Here is a 17,317-nt window from a genome sequence, read left to right on the forward strand (position 1 = left end):
TCCAAACCTTGGACTGATGAATACCTTTGCTATATTGGGAAAGGGTTCCTTTTATTTGCTTTACCCAAGCAGCTTTTTCTATAAATGTGAACAAAATTCAGGACCAAGAATATGGATTACTAAAAAGCTGATCCTTGGTTTTATGAAATCTGTTTGTGAGATGGTCCCAAGCCTAAGATCGGCAGCCTTACTCATTGTATTTTATGACAGTGGATTAGGAGAGAGTGTCCTCAGTGAGCAACAAGAGGGGAGACTTTGTTTTTCCATTCTTGGGTATTTGGGTAACTGAGCAGGAACTGAGAACCCGATTTGAACTTCCATGTGTCTTCTTGCTACTGCTTAGGGTATCTTTATATTGGAAAAGGCAACTTCATAATTTGAGGAAAAAATCCAAACACTACTGACACCTACTAGGAGATCAACGTAGCCAGGTCCTTTGGAAAAGTCCACTTCTGTAATACAGAAGCCAACCTAACTGATCCCTTGGTTCCTTTTCTGAGAGAAGCTACTTTTGCCATAAGTGCTCTGAGCAGTCTTGCAGGAACTGTTTCCTGGGCGAGAGAAATGGGTGTGTTCCCACCTTATGAACAGTAAGTGGCAGTCTAGTTCCATGCTAGATACAGCCGTGGACCGAGAGTGTCAGCCTTTCAGATGCCTCATTGCATAGAAAGCTATACCTTAGTTTGCTTTGCATAGCTTATTTTGTCCCCTGTTGTTTATGTGCTACTTCATTCTCTCATGGACAGAGTAGACTGAAAATATTTTTTTGTAGAAAACACTCACTAGCTGTGAAGTGGACTCATCACACCAGTGGCTTGAGTCATTACTGACATGATTTCTTCTCCTTCAGCCTCAGGATCTGCAGGAAAAGGAAGCCGGCTGCCAGACCTAGGATCCGACTACAAACCTCCAATGAGTGGTAAAGTCTTTCTTATGGCTTTTTTGGCCCACTGTGGGCATGACATGGTTCTGCTTGAATCTCGAAATATCTTTTGTAGGTTCTTTGTGGTGGGTTAACCTGTTTCCTTTTATTTAGTAGTTACCTTTAGGCATTTTCTGGCAAAAGTTTGCTGAATTACTGCAAACTCATTCATTATAAGATCCATAAATAAAATTATTTCTCCACATAGCCAACTTAAAATAAGATTAATTCTAAACAAATGAGTCTTTTGCCCACTGTCTGCCTCTAGAAAAGAATTAGAATCTTGCTCTCAAAAATAAACCCTCTAATAGAATTATCCATCACCTAGAACAAGCCAAAGAAATGCTTTAGAATCATGACTTTCTCCCCACACTGCTTACCACAGTGTTTTAATTTGGGAATTCTAAAAAATTCTTCCCACTCTCCTAGCCAGCTTAAGAGCTGGTGCCTTCTAATTCCTTAATGATGGCACCTACTTCTCTACAGAACTTCATTGTTTATAAGTTACTTTCATACCTGAAATTACATTTGATCTTCATAACACTGAAGCTCAGAGAACAGATATTCCCATTTTATACATTAAGAGACTCAGTGGTGGAGAAGTAATGTGCCTGGATCCACCCACTAATTATGAAAGTCCTAGAACCAAAATCCAGATCTCTGACTCCTGATTGTGACTTTTCCACTATCACACGCAGCCTAAAAGGCCTGGGGTTCTGTACCAGATGTGGGAATCTGAGTCCTGGGCTGAGTTCTAGGACTCTGCGCTTTTCCTCCTGGGATGTGTGTATTATATTTATGTGCTGTCCACAGTATAATATTCAAGGCTCTGAGAAGAGCAGTTGTTTCCTTGTCTTTCATTTATACATTCGTTCATTCACACGTGTTTATAAAGGTTCAGATTCTATATAACAGGCTATGTATGGAAGCAAAAGGAGTAACAAAGCAGCTGACAGAGAAAAGGGAAAGCTTCATAGAAGAGGAGGTATCTGACCCAGATATGAAAGGATGCGTGGAAGATGGCTAAATGTCACGGGGCAGGGGGGTTGAACATTTCAGGAAACACCAACAGCACGTGCAAATGCATGGCAGCAAAAAACAGCCGGCTCTCTCCAGGGATCACACTGCCTGGAGACAGGCTAGGGATTCTCACATTAGAGAAGGTGGTAGGTTAGAACCAGCCTGCCAAAAGCTCAGGTACCATAGCTACGAAATGTGAGCTTCATCCTGCACATAACATGTGTAAGACTCCTTGTACCACGGGCGAACTGTGACCTCCATTTATTGAGTACCAAGTGTTATTACTCTGGTGAATGAAGAATGAGTTGGGGCTGAGATGATGATGTCAGAGAGAGTGGTTAAGAAGCTGTTGCAGCAGTCCAGATGAGGCTTCAGTAGTGGCCTGTCATAATGTCCCCGGCAGGACATGCTCCCACAGCAGGTCATTCCTACTCTGTCTTCCATGGGAGCTTTTGGTCCTCTCAGAAGTTAGAGGTCAAATGCAGTTAAGTGGGAATTCATCTCTGGAAAGAGCTGCCGCCGCCACCTCTGCTATCCCCACACCCCAGCTCCCCAGCCTCTGATTTGCAGTGCCTGCCCCGCCACATACCCTACCCAGTAACTCAGCACTGCTGTTAATAAAAGGTTTATGTAAAGCCCCAATATGGTCTAATTTTATTGGCCCCTAATTCTGTAGTCTTTCCCAAATATAAAAATGTATTATTAAAGGTCGGTATGGACAGTTTAAGTTGTCTATCTGCTTACTTTTTTCTCAGAAATGAGGAATAAATATGATTGAATCAAATGGGGAAGAATAAGCTCTTAAGCCCTCCTAAATCAGCCCAGATTTAGCGCTGTGCTTAGATGTAGCCAATAAAAATCATACAATCAGAAGTTGGAAGGTCAGCTAATGCAGTTTTATGGAAGGGGTTCCCACAATAAGTATACTTTGAATTAGTTCATAAGTTTATAAACCAGGGTTGTATTTAGGAATCACTTTAGGAGCTTTTCTAAAAAAAGATTCCCAAGCCATAGCTTCATGTTAGGAATTTTCTTCTACAGTCTCCCAGACTGGTAGAATGATTCTTCTTAAACACTTCTAGAAACTAAACACTCATTACTTTGTAAGGCAGCCCATCCATTATTGTACAGATCTGACTATTGTAGAGGAGAGAGGGAATAACTGGAAGGAAAGACATCAGCTATCCTATGGTATCATATCCCCTCTTTTTATTTTTTTCATAGCACTTATTACTAATAATTTCTTATTTGTTTATTTTCTGCGCCTACCCCAGCAGTCACATCCTTGTTGTACACTGTTGCATCCCTAGTACCTAGAACAATGCCTGGCACATACTAACTACTCAGTAAATATTTGTCAAATTAATGCATATGTACAGACCTACTTTTCCCTGAAACTGAATAAGAGAATTAACTTTGCAAAGACTATATTTATAAAAGCAGACTGTATTTTTCAAGTAGTTTTTGTGATCTCAGACATCTGTATGTGGGGGAAAACTTTAGCTTTCTGTGAATGTACATTTTTAAAATGCTTTTGAAAGTCAGAAAACTAAATTATTTACAAATGGTGCTTTATAAGACAAATGTATGCATAATATAACATAAGACACGGGGGGGGAGGGGCAGACCCTTTATTTGTCCAAGTATAATGTTCAGTATAATTCGAGAAGCTTTTACTGAACACCAGCTTTGTGCAAGGCACTGTGTTAAGAACTGTACATAGTGCATCAACTTGTCTCTGTAGACTACATGAGACACTTGTATCCAAAGCAAAGAGTATATTACAGAGACTCTCACATCAAGTTTCCATACTCTTGAGTGGATGCATTTTTGGAATTCTCAAGCACTAACAAATGTACTGGTTTTCCCTCTACAGGTAGTAACAGCCCACATGGAAGCCCCACCTCTCCCCTGGACAGTAGCATGCTGCTGGTCATCATTGTTTCAGTTGGCGTTGTCACCATTGTGGTGGTTGTGGTCATTGCTGTCTTTTGCACCAGGCGCACCACCTCTCACCAGAAAAAGTAAGGAGCCCATGATTTTTGCTATCTATTCTTTTGCTCCTCTGTGACTTCTGTATTTGGAGTTGTACAAAGAGATAAAGTTTACCCTTGAACAATGTGGGGATTAGGGGTGCTGACCCCCCCCATGCAGTCAAAAATCTGCATATAAATTTTGACCCCCAAAATTTAACTACCAATAGCCTACTATTGACAGAAAGCCTTACTGATAACATAAACTGTTGATTAACACCTATTTTGTGTGTTGTATATTATATATGTATATATGTTATGTATGCATATATGTATAATACATGTATATTATATACAAAATGTATATATATTGTATTCTTACCGATAACTGTAACCCTCCAGAGAGGTCTCTGAATTGCAGGATATTAGGTACATACCCTCACGCTGGCCCTAACCCCAACCCTAACCCTAGATATGAGGGGGGAAATGGAAGATGCAGTATTTATATATACAATGGAATATTATTCAGCCATATAAAAGAGGGAGATCTTGCCATTTGCAACTACATGGATGGAGCTAGAGAGTATTACTAAGTGAAATCAGTCAGTCAGAGAAAGACAAATACCATACTTTTCACTCGTTTAGAATTTAAGAGGCAAAACAAATGAGCAAAGGGAAAAAAAGAAACAGACTCTTAACTCTAGAGAACACACTGATGGTCACCAGCGGGGAGGTGGGTGGGGGGATGGGGGACATCGGTGAAGGGGGTTAAGGAGTGCACTTGTTGTGAGGACTGGGTAATGTATGGAAGTGTTGAATCACTTTATTGTACACCCCAAACTAATATTACACTGTATGTTAACTAGCTGGAATTTAAATAAAAACATTTTTAAAAGTCTGCGTGTAAGTGGACCCCCACTGTTCAGTCCCATGTTGTTCAAGGGTTAACTGTACATGAAAAGTGATGTTTTAAATATTTTTAAGGGAAATGCAGAATGGTTGTTCCTGTAAATGTGGGTCAGTGTTCTGGCAGGAAACAGGCATACTCAAGAGGGGTGGAAGGAAGTTTAATGAAGGGACCATTTACAGAGTCATAGGTGGGGTTAGGAGACGAGGCAGAGACGTTCAAGGCCCAGCAGCCATGATAAGCCACTGTCACCCGTAGGCCTGAAAGGGCAAGAGGTCTTCCTGAAGAAGAGAGAGCTGTGTTCAGAGGTCTGAAGCAGTAGGAGAAGGTTTGACAGGAGCTGGGGGTGCTGGGAGGAATGTGGATTCTGCCAGCCTCTAGCCCCACAGGGCGGGGACAGGGTAAAAACACTTCCTACTCTCCAGTCTCGTGCCTGTTTCTCGTCGGAAGCTAGGAGCAGGGTTGCCAAGTAAAGCAGATAGAGGTCATTTAACTCAACCTCTCGAGTCACAGAGCCAAGTAGAGAATAGATCTGCTGAGGGAAGTGGACTTTGTCCAGCCCAGCCTTGCCGGTAGCTGTTTTGGAGTACTGTTTGGTATATGCACAAGGTGAACCATATGCACAGGAGTTTATGGGCATTCTTACAGGCTTTCTCATGGCACAAATGCCACCTGAAATGGAAGAAGACCACAGACCTCTTACTCTACATCTAAGTTTAAGAATATTTTTCAACAGGGCACCTGGGTGTCTCAGTTGGTTGAACATCTGATTCTTAGTTTCGACTCGGGTCATGATCTCAGGGTCGTGAGATTGAGCCCCACATCAGGCTTCACGCTCAGTGCAGAGTCTGCTTGAGTTGCTCTCTCCCTCTTACTCTGTTCCTCCCCCCACCCCCTGCTCCATGTGTGCTTTCTCTCTCAAATAAATTTTAAAATCCGTTAAAAAAAAAAAAAAAAGAATATGTTTCAAGAAGTGCTACCAGGTGTGGAAGTTGAGGTTAGGACTGGCAGGGACAGTTTGGGGGTCAGTGGGGAGATACTGATTTAGTGAATAAGAAAGGCTCATCTATAATGAGGGGTCGAATGACTGCTAGCCCTGAGCTCCTCTAGGATATTGAGAGTTGTGGTAATTGTCTAGAGCAAATAGCGAGGTGATTCAATTATAATACTGCTTGATAACAGCCTATGCTTCTAAACTTGAGAGAGTCCCTGACCCTAGACCACTTTCAACTCACGTATAGTATCTGGCCAATGAGACAGATACCAAAAAATAAAAAGATTCCTGAATTACCCCTAATAGCAAAATACACCTATGGGCAATAAAATGACTTTAATTGCTGTATCCTAAAAGATCATAAGATGGAGTTATTGCTCCATAAAAGAGAAAGACAAGTTCGTGTCAGTGTTTGTGATTATCCCTCAGACTTGGTCTGCCCAAGGCAAGATGCATGTGTTCAAAACACATTTGTTTGTTTTCATATAGACAAGTACAGACTACCCTGTTGCTGCTTCTAGTGATGGCCTTGTCATTTTGTGTTACATGAGGCTTTTAATCTTTCTTTGCCCAAACAAAATAGCTTCCTATAGCTTGCATTGCCTCTCTTTTCCAAGGCAAGGGAGGGGGGCTCCTTTTATAAGCTCCCTGACCACTGCCTCTTACACCTCTCCCTGCCTCCTTTAGATTATGGAAAACTGTTTCTCTGAAACGCGTCAGCAATGATGTTATTTCTACTCTAGAACTTTTCTGCAAGGTTCCTTTGTTCAGCATTTCAAGTGTACCTACTTTTATGAACTTGGTTTTATATCTAGTTTCAGAAATCTTGATCTCTTTATTTAAAAGAATCTAAAAAAAACCAAAGTGATGGAATTCCTTAGTGCTTTGGGGTATTTAAAATTCAAAGTAAATAAAAAATAAAGTACTTCTTCAGATTGAGAGGTAGAAAACTGAGTTGGTAATAGGCTCTGTACTTTGAATCTGCAAATCTTGCAGATTTGTTACCTTTTGCTTAAAAGAATTGTGTCGAGTCTTCATGGGGCTTTCCCTCTCCCTCTCTCAGTGACCATCTTTCCAGGCATTCCATGAACCACTGGAAAATATGTGTGAGCTTTTCTTAATACTTTTCTTCCTCTCTGATGCCTGAAGTGCCTCCCATTTTAATTGTAGGGGCTTATAGGCTCTTACAAACTCAAAGTTGACCGAGCATTTAAGGCCTAGCCGCTCATTGCTTCTCAACACATTCCTCATTAGCTACCTCACCCTTAGCAGATGAGAACTACCTCCAGGTACCACCATGTGATCCAAAAACCTTCTTCAGTGTACTTCCTCCTACCAGAAGCCAGTTCTCCATTTATCCTCTGGATCTCAATGGCTCTCATCTTTCTAAGACCTTATACTTGCTGTTACCCCCTCCAGCACAGCTAACATTTCACTCTCTTGGCTTTGTCCCTTCAGCAGCAAGTGTGCTCACACCTCTTTCATCCTAAGAAATCGTAATTATAACTCCACTGCATGGTTCTCAGCTGTTTACAAACCCCTGTCTTTCCCTTCACCACAGAATTTCTTGATTACGATATACGCTCATCCATTCTTTCATTGCCTACTTATGCTTCAGTTCTTGTTAATTTGGATTCTGCTCCTACCACTTTACCAAATTGCTTTTGCTGAGGATTGATGGCCTCCATATTGTTAAAGCCAGCAGACTTTTTTTGAATTTTATTTTATTATGTTACGTTAGTCACCATACAGAACATCATTAGTTTTTGATGTAGTGATCCACAATTCATTGTTTGTGTATAACACCCAGTGCTCCATGCAATATGTGCCCTCCTTAATACCCATCACCGGGCTAACCCATCCCCCCACCCCCCTACCCTCTAAAACCCTCCGTTTGTTTCTCGGAGTCCACAGTCTCTCATGGTTCATCCCCCCCTCTGATTTACCCCCCTTCATTTTTCCCTTTACTCTCCAAATGTCCCCCATGCTATTCCTTATGTTTCACAAATAAGTGAAACCATGTGACAATTGACTTTCTCTGCTTGATTTATTTTACTTAGCATAATCTCCTCCAGTCCCATCCGTGTTGATGTAAAAGTTGGGTGTTCATCCTTTCTGATGGCTGAGTCATATTCCATTGTATATATGGACCACATCTTTATCCATTCATCTGTTGAAGGGCATCTGAGCTCTTTCCACAGTTTGGCTGTTGTGGACATTGCTGCTATGAACATTGGGATGCATATGGCCCTTCTTTTCACTACATCTGTGTCTTTGGGGTAAATACCCAGTGGTGCAATTACTGGGTCATAGGGTAGCTCTATTTTTAATTTTTTGAGGAATCTCCACACTGTTTTCCAAAGTGGCTGTACCAACTTGCATTCCCACCAACGGTGTAAGAGGGTTCCCCTTTCTCCACAACCTCTCCAACATTTGTTGTTTCTTGCCTTGTCAATTTTTGCCAATCTTAACTGATGTAAGGTGGTATCTCAGTGTGGTTTTGATTTGTATGTCTCTGATGGCTAGTGATGTGAGCATTTTTTTCATGTGTCTGTTAGCCATTTGTATGTCTTCTTTTGAGAAGTGTCTGTTCATGTCTTCTGCCCATTTTTTGACTTATTTGTTTTTTGTGTATTGAGTTTGAGAAGTTCTTTATAGATCTTGCATATCAGCCCTTTGTAGTGTCATTTGCTAATATCTTCTCCCATTCTGTGGGTTGCCTCTTTGTTTTATTGACTGTTTCCTTTGCTGTGCAGAAGCTTTTTATCTTGATGAAGTCCAGAAGGTCATTTTGCTTTTGTTTCACTAACCTTTGGAGATGTATCTTAAAAGAAGTTGCTGTGGCCGATGCCAAAGAGGTTACTGCCTATGTTCTCCTCTAGGATTTTGATGGATTCCTGTCTCACATTGAGGTCTTTCATCCATTTTGAGTTTATCTTTGTGTATGGTGTTAGAGAATGATTGAGTTTCATTCTTCTGTATATAGCTGCCCAATTTTCCCAGCACCATTTATTGAAGAGACTGTCTTTTTTCCATTGCATATTTTTTCCTGCTTTGTCGAAGATTATTTGACCATAGAGTTAAGGGTCCATATCTGGGCTCTCTATTCTGTTCCACTGGTCTATGTGTCTGTTTTTGTGCCAATACCATGCTGTCTTGGTGATCACAGCTTTGTAACATAGCATGATCTGGCAACATGATGCCCCCAGCTTTGTTTTTCTTTTTCAACATTTTGGCGATTTGGGGTCTTTTCTGATTCCATACAAATTTTAGGATTGTTTGTTCCAGCACTGAAAAATGTCTTTGGAATTTTGATCAGGATGGCGTTGAACGTATAGATTGCTCTGGGCAGCATAAACATTTTAACAATGTTTATTCTTCCGATCAATGAGCATGGAATGTTTTTCCATCTTTTTGTGTCTTCTTCGATTTCTTTCATGAGTGTCCTGTAGTTCCTAGAGTACAGATCCTTTACTTCTTCTTTGGTTAGGTTTATTCCAAGGTATCTTATGGTTTTTGGTGCTGTTGTAAATGGAATAGATTCTCTAATTTCTCTTTCTACAGTTGCATTGTTGGTGTATAAGAAAGCAACTGATTTCTGTGCATTGATTTTGTATCCTGCCACATTACTGAATTGCAGCATGAGTTCTGGTAATTTGGGGGTGGAGTCTTTTCGGTTTTCCACATAAACTATCATGTCATCTGCGAAGAGAGAGAGTTTGAGTTCTTCTTTGCCAGTTTGAATACCTTTTATTTCTGTTTGTTGTCTGATTGCTGTTGCTAGGACTTCTAGTACTATGTTGAACAATAGTGGCGAGAGTGGGCATCCTTGACATGTTCCTGATCTTAAGGGAACGGCTCTCAGCTTTTCCCCATTGAGGATGATACTCACTGTGGGTTTTTCATAGATGGATTTTATGAAATTGAGGAATAGTCCCTCTATCCCTATACTCTGAAGAGTTTTAATCAGGAAAGGATGCTGTATTTTGTCAGACAGCAGACACTTTTTAGTCCTTGGCTTAATCTCTCAACAATATTTAATTCAACTACTCTTCCTTCTTGAAACATCCTCTTCTCCTGTATGTCATAATTGTATGTTCCCTTTCACAGCTCCTCCTGTCTACCCAGCCATCAAACCTTCCTCAGGACCTGATCCTAGACTTACTGCTCCTTCTCTACTGTTCCCCAGTGATATCTACTCCCATGGCTTCATTGACTGTCTGCATTCCTGTTACTTCTGTGTTTCTGTCTCTGGCCACAGCCTCTTCTGAGTCTCAGACTTGCACGCCCAGTTGCCTCTTCTACATTTCCTCTTGAATGTCTCAGAGGCACTCACCGTGTATACGACAATTTATAATCTTTTCTGTCAAGCCTGCTTCTACCCCATTAATTCCAATGTTAGTAAACGGCTTAGTCTCAGACCTTGTCAACATCGTCTGCTCCTCTTCCTTCTCTACTCCCACCCCACCTCACATCATTTAGTCGTTAAGGCTTGTCATTTCTGCCTTCTAAATAGCTGTCAAATCTGCCTCCTTCCTCTGTTCCACTATCCTGGACCACTGTCAGTCATGGCTAAGACTGATGCAGTAGCATCCTACCTGGTCTCCTGTTCTGTCCCCCACCCCATAAACCCATTCTTCATACCACAGTTGGTATAAATGTTTAACTCAGAATTGATCTCCTTACTGTCCTGCTTGAAACCATGTAGTGGTTTCTCATTACTCATAGAGGGAAGTTAAACTCTTGGCATGTCTCTAAAAGCTCTTTATGATCTGGGCTACCTTTCCAGCATCACTTCATATCATTCTCCACATGGTTCACTATGCCTCTACCACTCAGGACTTCTTACAGGCCCTCTGATATCCCAGGCTATTGTGCTCTGCTTCAAGGCTTTGACATAAGCTGATTTCATCACCTGGAAAGCATCCTCTGCCCTTCCTCCTTTAAGTCTTAACTTCAGTATCACCTCTTTCTCCAGGTTTGTCCTAGCCACTTTATGCCAACAATTAAGAAGTAACTATAACACTTGGCATTTCATTAAGCTCAAAATATTTTAAAATAATGAGATCAACATATGTCTTCCTCACTTGACCAGAAATGCTGAGGGCATAGCAGTCCAGTACAGGGACTCACTGACATACAGTGGGTACCTAATAAATTCATACTGAGTGGATGAGTGAGTGTGAGTGAGTGAATGGAGAAATTAAGGCACAGAGAAGTAGACACTGTCATCCACATTCTTGACTTTACCCATTTGGTAGTCCTAGGTTTGGGCTACCTGAAATGTTGTTCCCTTCCTCTTTTATAAGCTACAGACTCTACCTCTATTCCATTGTTACATTTCTAATGTTCTTTCTCTATTGATTGGAACTTGAGAAACCTTCTGCTTTAGAGATAACTTAATTTTAAAATGCTGTCTAGTCTGTTGATAATAATAAAAAAAAATGGTCACAAGGCAGTAGTCAAATATGCCCTTGTATGTATCTTTAAATATGTGTGGACAAAGCAGAGATACATTTACTGTTTCCAAAAGTAAACTTCTTGCCCCTGTTTTCTCTTGTTTTGTTTATGTATTTTTAGTTTCTGCCTTTGCTTGAGGCATCTCTCAGAAGGGCACTTTTAATCATTCAAATAAGTTCAAAAGAGTTACTTAAAAAAAAAAAAAAAAAAAACCTCTTAAATTTGTGCCTAGGAAACGAGCTGCTTGCAAATCAGTGAATGGCTCCCACAAGTACAAAGGGAACTCCAAAGATGTCAAACCCCCGGACCTCTGGATCCATCATGAGAGACTGGAGCTGAAACCCATCGATAAATCTCCAGACCCAAACCCCATCATGACTGATACTCCAATTCCTCGTAACTCTCAAGATATCACACCAGTTGACAATTCCATGGACAGCAACATCCATCAAAGGCGGAATTCATATAGAGGTGCAGGTTGTCCCCAAATGTGGGAAAACTATTTCCATTTAAATCATTTTCCATTTCCTACAGTTGCCTGAATTTGGTGATTCCTGTGTGAGGTTAGGTTTAAAGAAATGTGTTGTGGGATTTGGTCAACATCTGATAAAGAGTAGATAGCTTGGGGGAAAAATAGCTTGTTATGGGGGAGAGGTTCTGTACCCAGATGAGACAACCTTCTAGATCTGTTAGGTCTCTTCTCATGTGTCACCAACTTGATACTGAAGCATTTGAGACAACCTAGCCTATGTCTGTACATTTCATCCTCTCCCTCCATTTGGAGTCCACCTCTCACTGTGGTGTTCAGAATGTTCTTGGTCTGGATGCTCTTACTCACAAACACCACCTGGAAGCATGGTAGGTGGCATTGTGTCAGCTGCACTGACTCTCAACAGAGACTACTGATCATTTTCCTCTTTTTTCACTTCCTGCAGAAACACCTTGTCCCCATTATGTTGTTTGCGAGTCCTGAACCCCTCATTGCAAATATTTTGCTGCTGAGGCTGCTTAGTGGCCTAAGGCACATGCTTATAACTAACCTCCATATTTGATGTCTAGGGCATGAATCAGAGGACAGCATGTCTACACTGGCTGGAAGGCGGGGAATGAGACCAAAAATGATGATGCCCTTTGACTCCCAGCCACCCCAGCGTAAGTTAAAAGCCTCTCATTTCCCCTGTGCTGCCAATCTATCCAGTCGTCCTGGGGAACCAATATGAATGATCTCTTTGAATTTATGTGATCCTGACACAAAGGATGACCCACTGAAGCTTCGGCACCTTGAGCTGGAAATACCAAACACTTTCATATTTTGCAATTAACATTATTCTTGAGATAAATAAGCTAAAAAGCCAACTACCCCAGGCTCCCAGGAACAGAGAAGTAACCAATCCCCCTAACAGTATGCACAGCATCTCTACAGGAGGGATGGAGAAGCATCCTTCCGGGCTGGAGCTGAGGATGGCCAGATACCATAGTGTTCCTTAGACTTCCTGATACACATTCAATGTTGATGGGCACCTGCCATTTTTTTTAATTAATGGACTTTATATTTTAGAGGACTTTTAAGTTTATAGAACGGAGTTTTTAAAACAAAATTTTTCAACCTTATTTGACCATGCCTCACTTTGATAAGCATAAAAGTTACCTGGCCTCCTTTAATAATATTTGAAATTCAAACTAAGTTAAATATCATGATTAAAAACCAAAAAACAATGGAACAAACCAATTCTTTTGTTCAGACTACTATGTCTTCTCCCTTGTCACTGTTTTCAAGGTAGGGAATCTGTTCAGACTGGCTAGCACGGTGGGGCTTTCAGGTAAGAGTCCCCTGTGCCATCCTATGGTGAAAAAGCTACCTGCCTACTGATAGCAAGTTTTTTCAGTTCTGTACCAGAACTATTTGCTGTAAGCTGAACAGATGCTCAGTAAGCCTTCACACTGTCAGATACCTAGATTCAAATCCTGAAAGCATCCACTAGATCACTTTCCAGTTTAACCTAAATGAGGTTTTGAATTTTTTATTCATTTCTTAAGATACCCAATTTCAGAACTCTCGGCCACCTCTCTGTCGACAAGTGGCAGAGATTTAAATAATCACAGATACCGTACACCCAAAGAAGTGAACCCTGGGCGCCTGGGTGGCTCAGCTGGTTAAGCAACTGCCTTCGGCTCAGGTCATGATCTCAGGGTCCTGGGATCGAGCCCCACATCGGGCTCCCTGCTTGGCAGGAAGCCTGCTTCTCCCCTTCCCACTCCCCCTGCTTGTGTTCCCTCTCTCGCTGTGTCTCTCTCTGTCAAATAAATAAATACAATCTTAAAAAAAAAAAAAAAGTGAACCCTGACCCCCTGTACTTGGAAACTGGTGAAACACCCAGGTGTGTAAATGCATACACACACACTGTCACACTCACCGTGCACAGATATGTAGGCACTAGATTCTAAAAGTCAGCTTTGAAAGAGAAAGGGCTGATTCATTAGCAGGTCATTTCTGCAGTAGGGACCGTGTTGAAAAAAGAAAGGCCTGACCTTAGAAGCATGCAGGGAAAAACATGGTTTTCCTCTGAAAAGAGGTGCCCTGGCTGGGGTCCCAGGTCTAAAAACGTAAGTGTCTGAAAAGAATAAATCCATTCCAGTTGGGTTTGATGTATAGCAAGGTGGTAACTTGACTGCTTGTTTGCTTTGTGTAAGATTTTAGTTTTTACCTGAACTGGCTTATTTTTAAATGTTAAGGAGAAAAGATATGTTGTACCAGTTGGTATCAGTTCTTTTTTTCTCTTTTTCTTTTTTGGGGGATGGGCAAGGAGTACACTTATAAGTATACAGTATTATTTAATTTGTGCCTCAATAGTTGGGCAAGTGAGTGGAATCTTTAATTCAGGAATCTGAAACCAGGTATTCTGATATACTTGTGACCTTCAGGTTTTGAGATCTCCTTTACCACACGTGGCTCCAGTCCTTTTTCCTCAAGCTGGGGTTCCCTGGAGTCTGTCCCACTATCCACCTGCCTGGCCTTCAGCTGCTGAGCACTGCTGGGAAAGAACTTGCCGGCATTGGCTGAGGTTCAGTCAGCCTTGTACAAGGCTTTGCTCAGAAGCCCAGGACCCAGGCAGCTAATAGCCAGTGATTGCCAAGCGTATTCTAGGGAGCTGCTTTCACATTGCCTTCTTTTTTATTTACCCAATTTGGAAAGCCTAGAAATGCCTTTAAAAAGAGAAAATCAGTTTTATTTTTCTGTGCTAGAGTCCTGCATACCTAGAATGCTTTTCAGGTTGTATTTCCTAGGTAAAAGTCAGGAGGCTTCTTCTGCTCCCCCTGGCCTTAATTCTAGAAAATACTAATGCTGAAGCTCCCCACTTCAGAAAACCACCTCTCTTCCCCTAAAGGAGATGCTGACTCCCAGACTGCCCTGAACCTCCTCTGCCAACTTTTCCAAGTTGTGTTTTATTCCAGAGGACCACCTGAGGCTTCTGGTCTCTGAGTGCAGGGGAAGCCCCTGTTTTGTTCCCCAGGCCTGAAGGAGGGAAGGGGCATTGATGCTCCAGGGCCCTTGGTTGGTTGTGCCACCTGCCTATCTGACAAGTGGCCAGGGCAGGAAATAGCTGGAGAATAAAAGCGTCTAGGATTTTTCTTCACCAGGTCCCACAGAGATCTAGGGAGATCCTTGGTGACAGAGACATTGAATAGACTCCAAAGGCTATGAAGTTTTATCACAGTTTGTGATGCCCTTGCTTAGAGGGAAAAAAAAGGTCCCCTGTGTTCCTAGTCAGCCCCACCTCTTTGCCTCTTTGATGGGTTTAGAGCTGTCCATGTTGGTCTTAAACATTCTGTTTCTAGAAGTACTCTAAGGGAGTACCTAAGAGAAGCTTATTCCCTAACTGGGCTTCTGATTTTGTTTGTTTGCATCTCTAGGATTGATAATGAAGCCTCATTAAAGAAGTGTTTTGTCTTCATAGAAAGTTGTATATGAAATATCTGTGTGGAAATTTGGATTCGTTAACAAAATGCAGCAAATTTAATTCCTTAGGCATTGTGGGAAGGAAGGAGGCAATTAGGAAAGATCCATTTATATTTTAAAATGTGAATGGATGTGGCTGAGCTCCCAGACTAGAAGTAGTAAGAGATGGTGCCATAGGCCTGTGTTTCATGCTTTTCCTACTGGACTGGAGTTCAGTTCTGTTTGTGTTCCTTTTAAGATGTGAAAAACTGATTAAACAGCTACTCATCCATTCAGCCTAAATACCTATTGCATGCCTCATTCAACAATAAGAAAAAACATATTAGGAATATACTTGAAGGAAAAGAAACTTCTACTTTTTTAGCAGGAGAAAAAATGAAGGAAACCTAAACCATCATTTGTTTGCTTATGGATTTATATTTTGTGACATACTCAAATAGATATTTTTTAATAACTCATGTAATCCATGTTTATTGGGAAATACAGATAAACCAAAAGAAGTCTTTTTTAACTCCTGACCATGCCTCCCCACAAGATAATCCCATTAACATTTTAGTGCATATTGCTCAGGGGTTTTTTCTGTGTGTGTGTGTATATATATATAGAGAGAGAGAGATACATAGGAGCGTGTTGATTTAAAAAAATAAATGTAAAACCATGGCTACTTGTTCCCATCCAGCCAGCAGCCACTCGGAAGCTAAGGGAATGGTTGTACTGCACGGGAGGGGCAGGGGTGGCTTTGCTCTTGAACTGTGACTTGTGTATGTCCGTGCACGCATGTTAAGCACTTCTCTGTCTTGTGTTCATCCACAGCTGTGATTAGTGCCCATCCCATCCATCCCCTCGATAACCCTCACCATCATTTCCACTCCAGCAGCCTCGCTTCTCCAGCTCGCAGTCATCTCTACCACCCGGGCAGCCCGTGGCCCGTTGGCACATCCCTGTCCCTTTCAGACAGGGCCAATTCCACAGGTGAGAGATGAGGCTCGAGCCCCAGGTGGAAAGCATTCCACGAGTTGGCAAGCTGAAATGGGAAGGACTTGCCCTGCTTAGAAGGATTTGAAATTTTTCTGTGTTGTTTATGTATCATAACATTTCTGTTAATGACTCAAATTGATTTCTGTAAAATTCACCCCCCATTTTTTTCTCCCAAAGTTGATAAGTGCTTGGTGCAAGGTGTCCTTTTAGTAAAAACACAATAACCCTAATCACATAACCATGTCTTGTTTCATCAAGTTGCATCTTGATTCAGTCATATTTTCAGTTTGTTTATTTCTTAATCTTCTAATCTGAACAGAAATCTCATTTGGGTTGCTTTTCAGACACTAGACATGGCCTCCGCCTCGCAGTTACTCTGTGGCTGCGAGGGTCTGTAGGGCAGCCGTAAGATAATTCTCATATTAGATCTTACACATACTTCTGCTGTGGCCTGAAGTAAGAGATGCATCCAGGGGCAGCAGGGCCAGTGGTCACATTGAATTGTGTGTACATTGTAAACCTCACATTGCCTGGAGGATTGTTGACATTAGAAGGGGCTGCACAGTCATGAATCATTTCTAAAAAACAGATTGGAAATGAGCCTAAAAATCTGCAGTTCATTTAAAGAAATACAGTGCCAGGCAAACATGTACCAGTTTGGAAATCTTAAGAAATAGCATTATCAAAACAGTTTTAAGGAGGAAATAATGAAGGTGAGGAGATAGTAAATGGAACAAATACTGTTGTTACTCATTAAATGAAAATTAACTTCCATCTTCTCAGTTTTAGGTGCAAATCTAGTAACTTCTCACATGTACAATACATTCTTTCTCCATCATTTGAAACGTGTCTGTTAATAGTTAATGATGTTACTAGTAGAATTAAATTTTGCTTATTCTGGAAAATAAGGAAATTTCAAGTGAATTCCATTTTAAAAGCACCTCAAAACCTCATGCTAGAAGTTTGGGTTGCTAATAACATTCTCCCTCTCTAAGTTTTGATCAATTTGAAATATACCCAAAACACCAAACGAAGATCAAAACTTTATTAAGGAATGCCTACTAACTCCCAAAGTTACCTCTCCCAAGCCTTTACTTGGTTTGGA

General features: G+C 41.3%; 1 protein-coding gene across 9 annotated transcripts in view; it reads left to right on the forward strand.

The window, feature by feature from the left end:
- The window catches only part of NEO1 (neogenin 1), a 240,133-nt gene that overhangs the window by 216,286 nt on the left and 6,530 nt on the right, over nt 1-17,317 (forward strand). For 6 of the 9 annotated variants that reach the window (XM_073877334.1, XM_073877337.1, XM_073877336.1 and 3 more), the window contains 5 exons: nt 851-919; nt 3,819-3,966; nt 11,509-11,747; nt 12,336-12,428; nt 16,048-16,206. In XM_073877334.1, coding sequence (XP_073733435.1) covers nt 851-919; nt 3,819-3,966; nt 11,509-11,747; nt 12,336-12,428; nt 16,048-16,206 — 708 coding nt within the window. The remainder of the gene's footprint in view (nt 1-850; nt 920-3,818; nt 3,967-11,508; nt 11,748-12,335; nt 12,429-16,047; nt 16,207-17,317) is intronic. The other 3 variants (XM_073877342.1, XM_073877340.1, XM_073877341.1) reach the window with 1 other exon arrangement.

Source organism: Callorhinus ursinus, unplaced genomic scaffold, assembly GCF_003265705.2.
Source record: "Callorhinus ursinus isolate GAN/ISIS: 27379988/994484 unplaced genomic scaffold, GSC_fseal_2.0 scaffold25, whole genome shotgun sequence".
NCBI lineage: Eukaryota > Metazoa > Chordata > Mammalia > Carnivora > Otariidae > Callorhinus > Callorhinus ursinus.